Source organism: Capra hircus, chromosome 1 (assembly GCF_001704415.2).
Source record: "Capra hircus breed San Clemente chromosome 1, ASM170441v1, whole genome shotgun sequence".
NCBI lineage: Eukaryota > Metazoa > Chordata > Mammalia > Artiodactyla > Bovidae > Capra > Capra hircus.
This window is the reverse complement of record NC_030808.1, coordinates 143347792-143367827: the sequence shown is the minus strand read 5'-3', so window position 1 is coordinate 143367827 and position 20036 is coordinate 143347792. Positions and strand designations below refer to the sequence as shown.

General features: G+C 48.7%; 1 protein-coding gene across 1 annotated transcript in view; it reads right to left on the bottom strand.

The window, feature by feature from the left end:
* The window catches only part of PDXK (pyridoxal (pyridoxine, vitamin B6) kinase), a 30434-nt gene extending 27238 nt beyond the window's left edge, over positions 1 to 3196 (bottom strand). Inside the window, exon 1 of the mRNA XM_018051780.1 lies at positions 2936 to 3196. Coding sequence (XP_017907269.1) covers positions 2936 to 3022 — 87 coding nt within the window. The 5' untranslated portion in view covers positions 3023 to 3196. The remainder of the gene's footprint in view (positions 1 to 2935) is intronic.

Sequence of the window (20036 nt, the reverse complement as noted above, 5' to 3'; positions counted from 1 at the left end):
CTCCATTGCTAACACTAGTGAGGGGGGCATTCTTTCTGCCCCCTTCTGATGTCTATATCAGAAGCTTTCTCTATCTCCTTTATACTTTAATAAAACTTTATTACACAAAAGCTCTGAGCGATCAAGCCTTGTCTCTCGCCCTGGGTTGAATTCTTCTCCGGAGGCCAAGAATCCTGGCGTCTTTCATGGTTCAGCAACAACCTTTCAATTCTCTCATAGCTCTGGAGGCTGAAGTACCCCATCAAGGTGGGCTTGGTTTGGTGGAGCATGTTTTGAGAGCCACCCTCTCTGCTTTCTCCCCCTCCTCAGCTTTTTCCACCCGCCCAAGACTACATTAGGAAGAAAAAATGATTAGGGCAAAGGACACAGGTAAGGACGTGATCCAGGCCTGATGGAGGCCCTGGCCTCCCTTAGATGCCCCAGGCACATTTGGCTGCCCACTGGCTCTACTACCTCCCTGTCTGGTCTTTCTGCAGAGAAGACTAAGAAAAGCACCCTGGGCACTGGGGCCACCTCACTCAGCAGCCAGCACCTCCGAGGCACCTGCCAGGGATGGTCACCCTAATTGCATCCTTGGAGTCAGGCTCTATGCCCATTCCACAAATGAGGCAACTGGGTACTAGAGAGCTCAAGGTGGAAGGTAGCCTCTTCAAGTCCCCAGCTTAAGAATGAGCCTCCAGGGGAGTGTGAATAAAGAATAACAAAAGAGCGTGGCTCACTTCCAGTTCTACAAGGGTTAAGTCTAAGCCACAGTAGTGGCCCATCTGAGGAATTCAGGATTAAAAAAAACAGGAGCAGGTACTCAGTGCTTTGGGTAAACAGATATTAGATGCATATCTCAGAAAGAATTTCAAATTCCTACATCTTTCCATACTTAGAATAACACTAAAATCAATAACTTAAGATATCTGTTCTTCGTGATTAGCAGTAATCTTTTATCCAGAAGTAAGCTTGAATGCAAGCATTTCCCAGCTTCCAAAACCTCGTGTACAAACTGGCCTCTTCCTGACCTCTCTGGAGCAGTGGCCTGAGAGACTGTCTCCTGGGCTGCAGGCCTCAGTAAGTCCATGACTAAAACTCACAACTCACTTGCTGTGTGCTTTTCTTTAAGTCGACAAGAGGAAGTGCAGGGATGGATTAAGTCAGAGCCAGGTGTTACCTCCACCCCGGGGATACAGAAGGGGGATGGCACCCCCAACGTCTGTCCCTCAAGATCACAGGTAAGGACGCTGGATAGAGAGCAGGCCTCAGGTAAGAACCAAGGTTCAGTCCTTCAGAGGCCCTTCCCAAGGTGGGTGGTCTGGAGGAGCATCCCATCAAGTAATTGGCAAAGCACATGTTGGTCTGCAAGTTTAGGGTCAGTGCCTAGAAATCAAGGAACAGATGATCAGAGGAACAACCCAGGGAAAGATAAAGGAGCGGCAGCAGGGAGAGACAGAGGCCCAGGGAAGCAGCAGAGTCTACACACCTTTGCACACTTCTGCCAAGGGCAGCTCCTTCCAGGCAGGGTGCAGGCGGACCACTATCTGGTAAGGAACTTCCTGGTTTCACCTTCTGGGGCTGCCCCTGCTTCAGGGATCCTGCACTTTAACCCCAGCACTGTCCCACCATAGAGGCCCTGCCCAAGCAATCAGTGACCAAGAGCTGGGGCCTCAGGATCAGTCCTGGAGTGCACCCTGACGGCCCCCACGGTCTGCACCCCGCTGGTGGGAATGGGAGGGCCAAGGACCTCACATTATCTCCATGGGTGCCCACAGATCACAGGCAGCTGGCCAGGCAGTTCTGTTGGACTTGAACCCTTGTACATTCCACCTTCAAGTCTTTGTTCCACTGCTTCCTCCTCAGGAGATGGGCAGGCCAGCCTCAGGTTGGCCCTCAAGCTCTACTGAAGGGTTCCAACCCTTCCCACGGCCCCTCCAGCCAGCTGGCACCTACAGGCCATTGTGACTGGGGGGCCCTTTATGATCTTGAGGGTCCAGCACAGGGCCCTCATGTACAGCATGCACAGCAGGGGCCAGACACTAGCTCCATGTTCAAGGATAGGACCCAGGGACAATGGGCCAAAGGTGCATGGTCCAAGAGAGTCACCAGCCCGGACACACAGCCTCCTGCTTAGCCCACAGGGCAAGGAAGTGACGGTGACTCCAAGGCTGACACCCCACTGCACCCAGGCCTCATCCTGACCCTCCAAGGGGCCACCCAACCACAACCTTGGGGCTGAGACAGGAAGCAGTGGGTGCTCACTTATGAACCACAGAGAGACCTTGAGCCCCTCAGGGAGCACAGGCGGAGGAAGCGGGAGGAAGCCCGTGGGCACCTTAGTAGGGAAAGGCTGACACATGTAGGAAGCTGCATCTAGAGCCAGACCCTGCACGGCCTGAACTGCCCTCTAGGCTTTACTTCTCCGGAGCCAACACCGGTAGGTAGGCCCCCTCCGTCCCATCCTCTCCTGGCGACCGCCCCTCAACAGGCAGTCGCAGGGTGGAGCCCACCCTGGCCGCCCAGGGCCTCACGGCGCGCCTCCCGACGCGCAGGGGGCGGGGAACGGATGGGGACGGGTCGCCCACCAGGTAAGCAGTGCAGAGACCTGCTTGCCCAGCGCCCACCTTCGGTGGGTCTCCGGCCGCTGCTCCGCATTTTCCCTTCCCCAGAGTCGGGCCGGTGGGAAAGGGCGGGGGCTGGCGGGTGCTCACAGCACGCGCCTGGGGTCTCCATTCTAACCGAGCGTCCGCACCCCCTCCCCATTCCACCGCCTGGGTCCAAGTGCGGCCCCGCCCCCGCCGCTGAAAGTGCCCGCCTACTCCGCCCGCGTCTGGAACCCCGCGCTCCAGGTCCTCCGGGCTGCCGGGCCAAGGTCACGCGGCCCGACGGCGGCCACCCCTTCGCTGGTCCGCACGGCCGGGCGCGGGGACACCTCCGGGTTACGTAAGCGTACCTGCAGCGGGAACGTGGCTGCCCGGTTGCCCACGTAGCCGCGGACGACGTGGCTCTGAATGGAGAGCACCCGGCACTCCTCCTCCATGCCGGGCCTGCCGCGGCGGCGCGGGGCCGGGGGGGTCAGCGTCTCCGCCGCGCGCTCAGCTCGGCTTCGGCCACGCTCGGGCTCCGCTCCGCCGCGACCCGGATCGGCGCAGGCGCTCGGCTCGGACGACAGGCCGCCTCCTTCTGACCTCAGCGCGGCTAGGAACCCGCGGGTCCCGCGCTGCGCCGGGGCGGGCCGGAGGCGGGGCATCCGCTTGTCCCCTCCCACTCCCGCCCCTCCCGGGCAAATCGTCCACCGCAACCCAGGCCCGGGCAACCCACCCTCATCTCTGCGCTACCGGCTCGTGGGCGGGCACCCTCCAAAACGCCGGCTTGCACTTTCAGTTTTACCCTGTGGGGCGCAGCAGGCTGCGCCAGCCTGCCTTCATTTAGCGGTTCCTCAAATCCTTCATTCACTCCACACAGGTCCGCCCCCTGGCCTGCACCACGCCTCTAACCCTGGGGCCGCACACTGCCGGCGCGGCAGGACCAAGGGCCGGACCGACAAGGGCCCCGGCGGAGGGAGCGCAGGGCGAGGCGCCCCGGAAGTGGGCACGGACAGGGATGTCTGCAAGTGGGCTGTTGGGCTCGGAGTTACCGGAACCACCTTCTCCAGGGCCCGGTGGTGCGCAGTGCCTGGCCCCAATTCCAGGCCCTGCAAGGCCCGGGACCGCCGCCCCTGCGGCCACCGCGCGGACCGGCGCCAGGACGCACGGGCCCTGCGACCCTCTGGCAGGACCAAGGATCCAGGCCCACCTTGCTAACCAGGCGCCCCTACCTAGGGCATGCACGCCTGATCCACAGCCAAGTTACCCTGCAGAGGCCTGGGGAGCAGACGCCTCCACTACCATGAGAACTTTGGAGACCCAAGGGCCCACTTCCCAGACCTTGGACACATGACTGGCCTTCTCCTCAGGGTGTGCTGAGCCAAGCCATGTGGCCAGTGCCCACCCCACCCACCCTGGGCAATGTCCCCCATCAGAACCTATTGGCGGGGGCAAAACCATGTGGTGGGGGGCCTAGTCTGTTACCCAAGGCAAGTAAGATCATGTGTGCCACGCACAGGGAAGTCAAACAAACCTATCCTAGTTTGGGCCAGAGAAAGGTTGACTGCTGGGTGGAGTCAGGAGAACAGAGCTGTGGTGGTGGTTTAATTGCTAAGTCCTGTCTGACTCTTGCAACCCCATGGACTATAGCCCGCCAGGTTCCTCTGTTCATGGGATTCTCCAGGCAAGAATACTGGAGAGGGTTGCCATTTCTGGTACCCAAAACGCTCAGCTCCTCCATGGTTTTTTCGACTAAAAAAAGATGCACAACTTGAGAGTTGTGAGTGAACTCACAACTTTTATTTGGGACAAAATGGGACTGCAGCCCAGGAGACAGCACCTCAGATAGCTTTGACAGACTGTTCCAAAGAGGCAGTGGGAGAAGCTCAGTGTATAAGATTTTGGTGAAGGAGTTCAATACAATTAAGTGCTTACTTTACAAGAGTTTTCCACTAATCAGGAGGAGCTGCTGTCACCATGAAGGGATTCAGTTCTTTCTAGATATGAGGAGATGCAAGGTATGGGATCACAAACTCTGTTCCTGAAAATACCCAACTATCTAAAGACCTGTCCCACCATGTTCTCTGGAACACAGAGTGCCTCTCTCCACCCTGATCTCCCTCAGAGGGTGTTGAAGGTCAGCAGCTGCAGCCGCACAGGGTTCAGTCGCCACAGAATCCAGCTCAGTCTTTCAGTCGGGTCCGACTCTTTGTGACCCCACGGACTGCAGCACAAAGATCGTCACCCTGCTTATTTAACTTATATGAAGAGTACATCATGCGAAATGACAAGCTGGAATCAAGATTGCCAGGAGAAATACCAATAACCTCAGATATGCAGATGACACCACCCTTTTGGCAGAAAACAAAGAGGAGCTAAAGAGCCTCTTGATGAAAGTAAAAGAAGAGAGTGAAAAAGCTGGCCTAAAACTCAACGTTCAGAAAACTAATATCGTGGCATCCAGTCCCATCACTTCATGGCAAACAGATGGGGAAACAATGGAAACAGTGACAGACTTTACTTTTTTGGGCTCCAAAGTCACTGCAGATAGTGCCTGCAGCCATGAAATTAAAAGATGCTTGCTCCTTGGAAGAAAAGCTATGACCAACTTAGACAGCATATTAAAAAGCAGAGACATTATTTTGCCAACAAAGGTCCATCTAGTCAAAGCTATGGTTTTTCCAGTAGTCATGTATGGATGTGAGAGTTGGAGTGTAAAGAAAGCTGAGCACTGAAGAATTTATGCTTTTGAACTGTGGTGTTGACCAAGACTCTTGAGAGTTCCTTGGACTGCAAGGAGATCAAACCAGTCAATCCTAAGGGAAAACAGTGCTGAATATTCATTGGAAGGACTGATGCTGAAGCTGAAACTCCAATGCTTTGGCCACGTGATGCAAAGAACTGACTCATTGGAAAAGACCCTGATGCTGGGAAAGATGGAAGGTGGGAGGAGAAGGGGACAACAGAGGATGAGATGGTTGGATGGCATCACTGACTCGATGGACATGAGTTTGGGCAAGCTCTTGGAGCTGGTGATGGACAGAGAAACCTGGTGTACAGCAGTCCATGGGGTCGAAAATAGTCAGAGATGACTAAGCGACTGAAATGAAATGAACTGAAGAACTAAACAGCCATATTTCATGGCTGCTCACCTTCTGAGATGGCTCACACTCTGTGGAGTATGTTTCTCCCAAGGTTTTTCTTGCTTTTTGAGATGGGCTATGTATGGAATGCAGAGTACGTCATGAGAAACACTGGGCTGGAAGAAGCACAAGTTGGAATCAAGATTGCTGGGAGAAATATCAATAACCTCAGATATGCAGATGACACCACCCTTATGGCAGAAAGTGAGGAGGAACTAAAAAGCCTCTTGGTCAAAGTGAAAGAGGAGAGTGAAAAAGTTGGCTTAAAGCTCAACATTCAGAAAACGAAGATCATGGCATCTGGTCCCATCACTTCATGGGAAATAGATGGAGAAACAGTGGAAACAGTGGCAGACTTTATTTTTTGGGGCTCCAAAATCACTGCAGATGGTGACTGCAGCCATGAAATTAAAAGACGCTTACTCCTTGGAAAAAAAGTTATGACCAACCTAGATAGCATATTCAAAAGTAAAGATATTACTTTGCCAACAAAGTCCGTCTAGTCAATGCTATGGTTTTTCCTGTGGTCATGTATGGATGTGAGAGTTGGACTGTGAAGAAAGCTGAGTGCCGAAGAATTGATGCTTTTGAACTGTGGTGTTGGAGAAGACTCTTGAGTCCCTTGGACTGCAAGGAGATCCAACCAGTCCATTCTAAAGGAGATCAGTCCTGGGTGTTCTTTGGAAGGAATGATGCTAAAGCTAAAGCTCCAATACTTTGGCCACCTCATGCAAAGAGTTGACTCATTAGAAAAGACTCTGATGTTGGGAGGGATTGGGGGCACGAGAAGGGGACAACAGAGAATGAGATGGCTGGATGGCATCACCGACTCAATGGATGTGAGTTTGAGTGAACTCCGGGAGTTGGTGATGGACAGGGAGGCCTGGAGTGCTGCGATTCATGGGGTCACAAAGAGTTGGACACGACTGAGCGACTGAACTGACTGACTGATGTATGGAATATGTATCTCTCTGACTAAACCACTTCTTACCTCTCACTTTGTGTCTCCCTGAATTCTTTCTGGGACACGACATAAAGAGCCTGAACTTTATTGAATCCCTAACACCAGGTGAATCCAATCCCAGGACAATGAGTTCAAGCCCCAGTCTGGATTGTGTGGTTTCAGAGTCACACAGTCTGGGTTGGATTGCAGCTTCACTGATGGCCACAGCATTTCTCCGTGCAAGTCAGATCAACCCTTAGACTCAGTGTCCCCATTTCCTCAGGCAGAGATATAATCTTAATATCGAAATTCAAACAATGTTTAAGGGCATTCAACGAATTGACCTGAGTCACCAGCTGAAGACATCCCCTGGCATGAGTAAGTGTTCAATATGAGTTTCCTCTTCTCTGACACTAATCCCAGTTCCCCTGCCCTGCTGAAACAGAGGTTGGTGGAAAATTCCTCTTTTTCTCATGACTACTGGACTCCAGGTGCCGTTTTTATGAATAAAGAGTCTAGTTTGGAATCCTTCCATGCTTAAGAAGTTGCTCCATTGTTGAGGAACAGGCTTGGGATGTTTCCAGTTCAAGAACGTCTTTCTTAAGAGACAACAGTCAAACCTGAAACTTGGATTACCAGTTTTGTTTTGTTTTTTAAGTAGGTTATTTATTTTTGCTTTATCTTGGAAATGTGTGTGCTCAGTCACTCAGTCGTGTCCGAGTCTATGCACCCCCCTGGGCTGTAGCCCACCAGTCTCCTCTGTCCATGGGATTTCCCAGGCAAGAATACTGAAGTGGATTGCTATTTCCTCCTCCAGAGGATCTTCCTGACCCAGGGATTGAACCTGAGTCTCCTGTGTCTCCTGCATTGGCAGGTGGATTCTTGAGCAGCATGCCACCTGGGAAGCCCTAATCTTGGGAACAGCCAAGATTTTCTGAACCTTGGAGATTCCCTGGTGGCTCAGAGGTTAAAGCATCTGCCTGGAATCCTGGAGACCTGGGTTCGATCCCTGGGTCGGGAAGATCCCCTGGAGAAGGAAATGGCAACCCACTCCAGTACTCTTGCCTGGAGAATCCCATGGAGGGAGGAGCCTGGTAGGCTACAGTCCATGGGGTCGCAAAGAGTTGGACACAACTGAGCGACTTCACACACAAAAATACTTTGGGGTCCTCTCTTGTGGTCCAGTGGTAAACAGTTTGTGTGACAATGAAGGAAACATGGGTTTGATCCCTGCTCTGGGAACTAAGATCCCTTTTGCTGTAGGGCAACTAAGCCAGTGTGCAGTAACTAGAGAAAGCCCACATGCCACAAGGAAGATCCAGTTCAGCCAAAAAAAAAAAAAAAGGTAATAAATAGACAAACACTTTGGCCCACCAGAAAATGCCCTAGATTCTTTCCTGGGCTGTCAATGTCAGTTGACATTTTAATCCTCAAACACACTTGTCTGGTTTGAAACTCACCTTGCTGTCTTTGGGTCACTGAGCTGATCCTTATGATTGCCTCTGTTTGAGGCTCCGCTCAAAACAGCTGCAGGCCACCGGAGAGTTTTCAGCCAAGCGTTCATGGACGTGTGCGCTGACCTCCAGTGCATGTCCCTGAGGGGCCGTCACTGCTCAGCGTCCCCACCCACAGAAATAACCTCGAGCCTCACCCTGTTCCCAGCCCACCTTCACGCCAGTGTTCCCTCTCTCTCCAGTGATACTCGGATTAAGAACAGATTCACAATCTGGGCCAACAGGCAGGAATTTTAGACCCTCAAGGGGGCTCTTGGGGTGAATGATTCACTAAGAAAGAGAAGAGAAAACGTGAGGGCATTCTCTTTCACTGAATCCATCTTCCGTGGGGCGTGTGGATCACCCTGGCTTCTAACGGGGAGCAGGGTTTGCCGTCCTCAGTGGTCTGACTTCGCCGTAGACTGCTTTTCTTTCCCTGCCCTGTGCCCCACAGAGGTTCTTAAACATCCTTCACCGAGTCTCTAGTTATAAGAGAAACGAGTGCTGTGGAAAGCTGGGGGAGGTTACAAACATTGGCAAGAAGAAAGCAGAAACTGGTCAGAGTCCCAGTGTCTCGAGAGTATGCGGCTTTCTTCACTCCGTGCACATCTGTCTGGTTTTACACCATACCTGGAAGGTATCTGATACATGGTCAGTGCTCACGAAATGTACTAATGTTTGACACATTAAACATTGGGATTTAATGTACTATGTGTACACATAATATTGTATTTTCATACATTCAAGGTTGTCTCCAGTATTTCTTGGTGGTATTTCATGACAACATTTTCATCACATGGAGTTACAAGAATTTGTTTAATCATCTATTATTTGATAATCAGTCTGCCTCTTCACTGGACTTGTTTTTGTCCTTGTTCAGTCTCCAAGTCATGTCCAACTCCTTGCTACCCCATAGACTGCAGCATGCCAGTCTTCCTTATCCTTCACCATCTCCTGGAACTTGCTCAAACTCATGTCCATATAGTTGGTGATGCCAACCAACCATCTCATTCTCTGTCATCTCATCCCCTTCTCCTCCTGCCTTCAATCTTTCCCAGCATCAGGGTCTTTTCCAATAAGTCAGTTCTTCGCATCAGGTGGCCAAAGTATTGGAGCTTCAGCTTCAGCATCAGTCCTTCCAATGAATATTCAGGGTTGATTTCCTTTAGGATAGACTGGTTTGACTTCCTTGCAGTCCAAGGGACTCTCAGGAGTCTTCTCCAGCAGCACAGTTTGAAAGCATTGATTCTTTGGTGCTCAGCTTTCTTTATGGTCCAACTCTCACATCCATACATAACTACTGAAAAAACCATAGCGTTGACTGTATGGACCTTTGTTAGCAAAGTAATGTCTCTGCTTTTTTAATATGCTGTCCAGGTTTGTCATAGGTTTCCTTCCCAAGAGAAAGCACCTTTTAATTAAAATTAAGAACCCGCTCTACCTGAATATATATTCTTTTTCATATTCTTTCCCATTATAGTTTGTCACAGTATTGAATATAGGCACCTGTGCTCTACAGTAGAAACTTGTTGTCTGGTTACTTTCTTATCATAGATTCTTTGAAGTGGAATAACAGATAAGAAGATAGTTTATCTTAGAATCCTAACATATATTGCCAAATTATACTCTAGGAAAGTGTGTACTTGGCACTCCTGTTAGTGACTAATATTTTTAGCACAGATTCATCAGGACTAAGTATCTTTTTAAAGGATGCTTGAAAACTGGAAAACAAAAAAATATATATTTTTTGGGTGCATTGCATGACATGCAGGATCTTAGTTCCCTGGTCAGCGACCAAATCTATGCCCCCTGCAATGGAAACCTGGAATCCTAATCACTGGACCACCAGGGAATTCCCACAGGAGACATTTTTAGATAAGAACTTGTGTAACTTCTCCCTAGAGTTTTATAGAAGCTATATATGCAAGTAAAAGGAATTGATCTAATTGTAGAAGCTGAATTTTTAGAGTGCTAACCAAGTATTCCAAGAATGGAAGCGTGGTTGAAATAAGGAGGCATTTCTTTGGGCGTGGTAGGACTGCAGCCTGGGAGACACAGATTCAAGAAGCACTTGAATTGTGTCCTGCAGGACTGACTGTACAATAGGAGACTTAGAAAAGTAAAAAAAAAAAAAAAAAATGCAAGATTACAAAAATTGTTTGCCAAGAACTGGGACTGGAGCTGGTGAAACTAAGGGTGCTTGTTAAATAAGAACTGGTTGGGGTTTGAGAGGATTGTATAGTTGAGAAGTGGGGGTGGGAGCTTTGAAACCCCAGGGTTGCCATTGGCAGCTGCTGGGAAATACTGTTTTGGAAATGGTTTGCAGTGTCCCCAAGTCTGACACCGTTCAGAAAATACAGGTTCTTGGTGATGCAGGAATGTGTCTGAAGCCACATCCACCATACCCACCCGGCTCCATCCTGCATGCCTGAACAAAATTACCCTATTTAGGCTTTTTAATGATTTTGAATGTGTCATCAAGAGGTATAAGGGGACTTATGACCTTATAAGTAACCACTGGACCGCCTGCCAATGCAGAGGACATGGGTTCAATCCCTGGTCTGGGAGGATTCCGCATGCTGGAGGGCAACTAAGCCTGTGTGCTACAAGTACTGAGCACGAGTGCCCTGGAGCCCTGCTCCATGACCAAGAAGCCAGGAAAGTCAGAAGCTGGTGCACCACAACTAGAGTCGCCTCTGCTCGCCGCAAGTAGAGGAAGCTAGGGCACACCGCAAACTGAGTGTATAAAAATTAATTAATTTTAAAAAAGATGTGTTGGTCTTCTGGGTGCTTCTGATAATCACACTAAACGAGCCAGTGCTGCTCAGCCCAGGGCTCACCCAGACCTGGTCATGCAGAAGGAGAGGCCACTGAGAGCTGCTGGCACACCCACTTAACCGTGCTTATTAAGGACTGTGCTGGCCAAGGCGCACCCTCAGCTCAGCAGCGCCTCATCTGGAAAACATGGGTAATAACAGCATCCCGAGGGCATATTTCCAGGGGAATCCCTTTCACCCGAGCTTCCCTGGTATCTCAGACAGTAAACAATCTGCCTGCAATGCAGGAGACCTGGGTTTGATCCCTGGGTCTGGAAGATCCCCTGAGGAAGAGAACAGTTACTCACTCCAGTATTCTTGCCTGGAGAATCCTATGGACAGAGGAGCCTGGCGGGCTACAGTCCATGGGGTCGCACAGAGTTGGACATGACGAAAGCGACTTAGCATGCATGCAAGCACATGAGATTATACACATGGGGCACAATAAACGCTGCTGGTTTGTAAAATCAGCTCTTCCCACTAGACTGTAACTCCATTAGGGCAGAGGCCAGGGCTAGCCTATACCCTGGCATCTGTACTGTGCCTGGCCAGTGGTAGTCAGATGTTAGATGGAGGGAAGGGTGGGCAAATCAATCAGCTGGTAATAACAAATGCAAATCTCAAAAAATTAAACATAGGATTACCAGATGCCGCGCAAATCCATGTCTGGGTACATGCCCCCAAGAACTAAAAGCAGAGACTCAAACAGGTATTTGCACACTTGTGTTCCGTGCCAGCATCATTTACGATAGCCAAAAGGTGGAAAAAGTCCGACAAAGGTCCGTATAGCCAAAGCTATGGTTTTTCCAGTAGTCATGTATAGATGTGAGAGTTGGACCATAAAGAAGGATGAGCACCAAAAAATTGATGCTGGAGAAGACTCTTGAGAGTCCCTTGGACTGCAAGGAGATCAAACTAGTCAATCCTAAAGGAAAAGAAAGTGAAAGTCACTCATTCATGTCTGACTCTTTGCAACACCATGAATAGTCCATGGAATTCTCCAGGCCAGATTACTGGAATGGGTAGCCGTTCTCTTCTCTAGGGAATCTTCCCAACCCAGGGATCAAACCCAGGTCTCCCACATTGCAGGCAGAGTCTTTCCCAGCTGAGCCACCAGGGAAGTCCACCCTATAGGAAATCAACCTTGAATATTCATTGGAAGGACTGATGCTGAAGCTGAAGCTCCAATACTCTGGCCACCTGATGGGAAGAGCCAACTTATTAGAAAAGACCCTGATGCTGGGAAAGATTGAGAGCAGGAGGAGAAGAGGGCAACAGAGGATGAGATGGTTGGATGGTATCACTGACTCTGGACATGAGTGAGAAAACGCTGTGAGATGGTGATGGACAGGGAAGCCTGGCATGCTGCAGTCCATGGGTCGCAAAGAATCAGACAGGACTTAGTGACTGAACAAAAACAAAACAGTGGAAACAGTGGAAAGATCCATGAAAGCATGACTGTATAAACTAAATGTGGTATATACATAGAATGCAATATTATTCAGCCTTAAAAAGGAAGGAAATCCTGACATGTACAACGTGGATAAACCTTAAGAACATTATGCTCAGTATTTGTCACAAAAGGACAAATACTATATGAGTCCACTTACATGAGGTACTGAGATTAGTCAAAATCGTAGAGACAGAAAGTGGATCGGTGGGTGCCAGGACCTATGTGGATGGGAATGGAGAGCTAGTATTTAATGGGTGTAGAGTTTCCAGTTTACAAAGTGAAAAGAATTGGGACTTCCCTAGTGGCCCCTGGATTAAGAATCTGCCTTCCAGGGCAGAGGACCTGGGTTTGATCCTTGGTTGGGGAACCAAGATCCCTCATGCCTTAGAGCAAATAAGCCAGTGTGCCACACCTAGAGCAAAGCACTCCCAACTCAACGAACAGATCCCCCATGCTGCAAATGAGACTCTGCAGCCAAAAATTAAACGCTGAAAAACAAAAGATGAGAAGAGGTATGGAGAGGAGCTGTGGTGATGTCTGCACAGCATTATGACTGTGTTTAATACCACCGAGTTGGACGCTTACAAGTGGCAAATTTATATTTTGTATATTTCACCATAGGAAGAAATGGGCAAGCAAGCTCAATGCATTATCAAACAGCATGAAGGCAAATTCCCTACTCTAGGAGCTGAGACATCAGATTTTAGTGAAACAAACACAGTGACAAGCCAAGGGTGGTAAATATAATGTTCACTGAGAACAAAACACGCAACAAGAGGTGTGGCCAGCATTCTGGCTCACCCACATGCTGGACAGGTGGAGCGGGGCCAGGACACCAACACCAACCAGAAGCTCCCAGTTGAGGTGACCTGGTGCTTGGACCACACAAAGACGTGCCTCCTGCTCTTGGGCAGCCAGTCCCCAGAGGGTCTCTCTGCTGTGAGGCCCCAGGATGGAGGGGCACCCAGATGTCATCATGGGGGCTGCATCCCCAACCTCCTTCCCTTCGGCTTCCCCACCCTCTTCCCACCTCTCTCAGAGGATGCTTCAGCCTGGCCTCCGCCGGCCTTCCACCTTCCTCCTCTGACCTCTACTGACTCTCTTGCTGTCTGGCTCTCCAGGGAACCCTCACAGCTTCCTGGGCAGGCTGTTCTCATTAGCAGGCAGCACCTGGTGGTGCCCCTGTGACCCACATGTCTGTGAGCAGGACTCTCGGGTTTGGCTGGGCACTGTCCAGGAGGAACCAGGAGCTCAGCAGCCGTGTGCAAGCCGTCATGCCTCTGGGTGAGGATCACGCCAAGACAGAGCTGGGCCAGCCAGGCCCTGCCCCTCAGAGCAGACTGGGCAAGCAGGAAGCAGATGGTTTTGCTCCCCAGACAGCGCTGGTGCCTGTCACTACGGGACTGCAGTCCTGTGAAACATCCAGAATGGGCAGATCTACAGGTCCTTAGAGACACCAAGCGGATGAGTGATTGCTCACGGCTGGGGTTTGGGTGGAGATTGGGAGTGATGACAAATGAGGACAGGATTTTAGAGGGTTATGCCAAAAATTTCTAAAATTGAGTTATTCTAGGATTGCACGGTTCTATGAATGCACTAAAAATTATCAACTGTGCATTTTAAATGGGTGAACTCTATCATGTGAATATTTCAATAATTGTTTTTAGAGACTTTACCAGTGGTCCAATGGCTAAGACTCTGTGCTGCCAGTGTAAGGGGCCTGGGTTCAATCCTTGATCAAGGAACTAGATCCCACATGCTGCAACTGAGAAGATCCTGCATGCCACAGCTAAGACCCACAGCAGCCAAATAAGTAAATAAATATTTAAAAAAATGAATAAAGTTGGTTTTTAAAAATTTTAAGAAAATGACATTCAAAGCAAAACAAAAAGAAGAAAACTGAATGCTTCAAAGAGAAATACAGAAGAAAATAGATACACAGCAGACGTCATTCTTTTAAAACAATGTTTTCTTTCTCTCTCTCTCTTTTTTTTTTTTTTTTCCTGAGCCTGCCTGACTGACAGGGAGGGCAGCCCCCCAACTTGCTGTCTCAGGTGAGAAGAGGAAGAAAAGATCCAGAAATGCTTCTGAGCTGATACCCAGGGAACTTCCCTTAACATTTCTTGGGCTTCCCTGGGGGCTCAGTGGTAAAGAATCCACCTGCCAGTGCAGGAGATACGGGTTCGATCCTCGATCCGGGAAGATCCCACATGCTGAGGTGCAATGGATTGCTAATCCATTGCTAAGCCGATGGATTACGACTGCTGAGCCTGTGCCCCAGAGCCTGTGTGCCCCAAGACAAGGCACTTCAGTGAGAAGCCTGTGCACCGCAACTGGACAGTAGCTCCTGGCTCGTTGCAGCTAGAGAGAAGCTCTCACAGCAAGGAAGACCCAGCACAGCCAAAAAGAAATGCACGCACAAATAAATAACGTTTCATTCCACTCTCCCGTTCCCGCGGCTCCTGAGGACACTCAGAGGTAATCCCGGTCCTTGTGCCTCTCTAGGTAAGGTGGTTTTTCCCTCTGTCCTCTTTTAAGGTTTTCTCTGTCTTTGATCTCCTGCAGTTTGAATATGATATGCCTGGGTATAGAGGTTTTTTGGCATTGAAACTGTTTGGTGTTCTCTTAGCTTCTTGGATCTATGGTTTGATGTCTGTTGTGGATTTTAGAAAGTTATCAGCCACCGTTATTTCAGTCATTTCATCTGTTTCTTTCGTCTCCTGGTATTTCCATATATGGGCTTTCCTCATAGCTCAGTCCGTAAAGAATCTGCCTGCAATGCAAGAGACCTGGATTCAATTTCTGGGTCAGGATGATCCCCTGGAGGAGGAAATGGCAGCCCACTCCAGTATTCTTTTCTGGAGAATCCTATAGACAGAGGAGCCTGGCAGGCTATAGTCCATGGGGCCGCAATAGTTGGACACGACTAAACCAACAATTTCCACAATAGGTATGCAATTGTCCTACAGTTCTTGGCTCTTCTGTTCAGTGTTTTTCATTCCTTTTTCTCTATGCATTTGAGTCGGTCTCTGCTGACATATCTTCAAGTTCACTGAGTCCCTCCTTGGTCACATCAGTCTACTGATGTGGCTAGCACTATCGAAAACAACCTCTTGAAATGAAGACAGGAGCATCATCTGTGTGCCCTGCAGGGCAGCTGTCTCTTGTTTGCAGCTCTGAGTAACAGAGTCCTGTCTTTCATTTGTCTGAGTGTCACTGTGTTGTGTCCCACCACCAAATAAAATCTTTACATCTTATAAAACACCAGCGTCCAAAGATAAAGAACCAGTGTCCAAAATACACAAAGAATTTTTGAAAATCATTGAGGAGAAAATAAACACTCCCATTAAAAGTGGGTCAAAGATCTGAACAGACACCTCATCAAAGAAGATATGCAGATAAGCATGTGAAAATTTCTCAACATTGTACATCATCAGGGACCACAAATGAAAACAATATCACCTATTAAGACAGCTAAAGCCTGGAAACTTGACAATACCAAGTGCTGATGAGGGTGTGGAGAATAGGAACTCGCTCATTGCTGGTGGGAATTAAAGTGGTATAGTCACTTTGGAACACAGTTTGGCTAATAAAGCTTAATGCTAAAGCTACATATAGTTTTACCATATAATGTACTAATCACATTCCTTGATACTTACCTGCTGCTGCTGCTGCTGCTAAGTCACTTCAGTCGTGTCCAACTCTGTGCGACCCCATAGACGGCAGCCCACCAGGCTCCCCCATCCCTAGGATTCTCCAGGCAAGAACAACAGAGTGGGTTGCCATTTCCTTCTCCAATGCGTGAAAGTGAAAAGTGAAAGTGAAGTCACCCAGTCGTGTCCTAGTAAGTGGAAAACTTACATTCACACAAAAACTTGTACACAGACATTCATAACAGCTTTATTCCAATTATTATTTCAGTTGTCAACAATGGGAACAACCAAGACACCCGCAGTAGGTGAATGGGTAAACAAAGTGAGGTCAGTCCACAGAGTGGGCTGTTATTCAGAAGTCAAAAAACATGGAGGAAACTGAAATGCACGTGGCTAAGTGGAAGGAGCCAGTCTGAAAATCTACAAACTGCAAAATCTACAAACGATGTTCTGGCAATGGTAAAACTACAGGGTGGTAAGAGAAAGTTGGTGGTGGCCAAGGGTGGGAAGGGGGAGGGACGAATAGGCAGAATACAGGGTGGTTTTAGGGCAGGGAAACTACTCCGTATGAGACTATCAGCGGTGTATCATCACAAATTTGTTGCAATCCACAGAATGTCCAACACCAAGAGTGAACCCTATTGTAAACCAAGAACGTAGTTAATAACAATGTTATAACCCTGGTTCATTAATTGTAGCAAAGTGCTACACTAATTCCAGAGGTTAATAATAGGGGAACACTTGGTTTTTGCAGCGGTCATGTATGGATGTGAGAGTTGGACTGTGAAGAAGGCTGAGCGCCGAAGAATTGATGCTTTTGAACTGTGGTGTTGGAGAAGATTCTTGAGAGTCCCTTGGACTGCAAGGAGATCCAACCAGTCTATCCTAAAGGCGACCAGTCCTGGGTGTTCATTGGAAGGACTGACGCTGAAGCTGAAACTCCAGTACTTTCGCCACCTCATGCGAAGAATTGACTCATTGGAAAAGACCCTGATGATGGAAGGAATCCGGGGCAGGAGGAGAAGGGACGACAGAGGATGAGATGGCTGGATGGCATCACCGACTCGATGCACGTGAGTCTGGGTGAACTCCGGGAGTTGGTGATGGACGAGGAGGCCTGGCGTGCTGCGATTCATGGGGTCGCAGAGTGGGACACGACTGAGTGACTGAACTGAACGGAACTGTATGTGCAAGGGAGTATGGAGAAATGCTCTCTACTGTCAGATCTAGTCTAAACAAGCAAGCTCTATGAATTAAAATAACAAGCTTATAAATAAAAATTGTGTGCAGTTCTATGACCCATTGATAATATTTTGATATAAATCTAGAATTTTTATGTTTTTTTTTTCCTTTTTTTTTTTTTTTAAGAGTAGAATAGTTGGGGGGATTCCCTGGCGGACTAGTGGTTAGGACTCTGCTCTCCCACTGCCAGGGGCCTGGGTTCAATCCCTGGTCAGGGACTAAAATCCCAAATGCCTTGTGGTGTGGCAAAAAAATAAATAAATAAAATAAAGAGGGTAGAAGAGTTAGATCTCTTGTGCCATTATCTAAATGTTTATTTATTATTTTTGGCTGTGCCGGGTCTTAGTTTTGGCATGTGGGATATTTAGCTGCAGCATGTGAACCCTTAGCTGTGGCGTGTGGGATCCAGTTCCCTGACCAGGGATCCAACCTGGGCCTCTAGCAGTGGGAGTGCAGAGTCTTCTTAGCCACTGAACCACCAGGGAAGTCCGTCTCAGGCTACTTTATACCCTGCCATTTTCACTAATGGTTCAGTCACTCAGTCGGGTTCAGCTCTTTGCGACCCCATGGACTGCAGCATGCCAGGCTTTCTTGTCCATCACCAACTCCCGGACCCTGCTCAAACTCATGTCTGGTGGTGTGCATCTTTCCATATCAATAATTATTTTATATCATCATTTCTTATGACTATATTTTACTTGAATGGATGCATATTTTGTTTTTTTCTTCAGCACATCCTAGTCTCAATTAATGAATGTTTAAGTTGTTACTGTTTCACAAGTTTAAGTTGTTACTGTTTCTCAAGAATGGTTTTGTTTAAGCTGCTGCTGCAAGTTGCTTCAGTCGTGCCCGACTCTGTGCGACCCCGCAGACGGCAGCCCACCAGGCTCCCCCGTCCCTGGGATTCTCCAGGCAAGAACACTGGAGTGGGCTGCCATTTCCTTCTCCAATGCATGAAAGTGAAAAGTGAGAGTGAAGTCGCTCAGTCGTTGTTTAAGCACTTGTAGTTGAACTCATGTAGCTTTGTTTATACAAGTGCTCAGCCAAAGAAAAGGGAGTGAAACCACCCATTAACAAAAGGAAAGGCAAGACATGGAAACAGCTTAAATGTCCATTGATAGATGAGTGGATAAAGAAAATGTGGCACAAAAATATAATGGAATATTTGCTGTTCAGTCACTAAGTTGTATCCAACTCTGTGATCCCATGGACTATAGCCCATCAGGTTCCTCTGTTCATGGGGTTCTCCAGGTAAGACTATGAGAGTGGGTTTCCATTTCCTACCCCAGGTGATCTTCCTGGAGCAGGGATTGAACCCGCATCTCCTGCACTGGCAGGTGGGTTCTTTACCGCTGAGCTACCAGGGAAGCCCAGTGGAATATGCTGTGCTGTGCTAAGTCACTTCAGTGGTGTCCCACTCTTTGCAACCCCATTGACTGGAGCCCACCAAGCTCCTCTGTCCATGGAATTCTCCAGGTAAGAATACTGGAGTGGGTTGCTATGCCCTCCTCCAGGAGATCTTTCTGACCCAGGGATTGAACCCATGTCTTCTTCATCTCCTGCTTTACAGGCAGATTCTTTACTGCTGAGCCACCGGGGAAGCCCCAAGGGGGCACTACTCAGCCATAAAAAATAATAGTAATAATAATAATACCATTTGCAGCAACATGGATGGACCTAGAGATTATCATATTAAGTGAAATAAGAGAAAAACAAATATGACATGATATCACTTAAATGTAGAATCTAAACTATGATGTAAATGAACACATCTATGAAGCAGCAACGGAATCACAGACATAGGGAACAGATTCGTGGTTGCCAAGTGGGAGGGGGTGAGGGAGGGATGGACTTTGGCATTAGTAGATGCCCACTAGTATACATAGGATGGATAAACAAGGTCCTGCTGTATAGCACAGAGAACTATATTCAATATCCGGGAATAAACCATAATGAAGAAGAATTTATATACATATACGGGCTTCCCTGGTGGCTCAGAGGGTAAAGCGTCTACCTGCAATGCAGGAGACCTGGGTTCGATCCCTGGGCTGGGAAGATCCCCTGGAGAAGGGAAAGGCTACCCACTCCAATATTCTGGCCTGGAGAATTCCATGGACTGAATAGGCCATGGGGTCTCAAAGAGTTGGACAGGACTGAGCGACTTTCACTTTCACATAGAACTAATTCTCTGTATATGTGTGAATCTGTATTAATCACTTTGTTGCACAGCAGAAATTAGCATTATAAATCAACTATACCTCAGTAAAAAAAAAGGTGAAGGCAGTGGGTGTGGGTCTGGGTGTGGTCTGGGGTGGGGCTCGGTGCCACCCCCGACTCCTCAGCTCCTCACCTTCTGCCGTTTGCCCAAGGGGAGTACAGATGAAGAGCCAGTCTCTCACAGAGACAATTTTTCTGAGCAACATGACCTGGAAACACAAGTCAGACATTTCTCTGGCCATCAGCCAGAGCACTAATGCCCCATTCCCAACGCTGGATGGACAGCCTTCATGGAACTCCCAGGCCAATTCTGGCTTCACCCAAGTTTCACCAGCATGGCAACTGTAGACTCAGCCTCTGCATGAGAACAGCTCTGCTGCTGCTGCTGCTAAGTCGCATCAGTCGTGTCTGACTCTGTGCGACCCCATAGACGTCAGCCTACCAGGCTCCTCTGTCCCTGAGATTCTCCAGGCGTGAATACTAGGAGGGCAAATTTGCACAGACTTTGT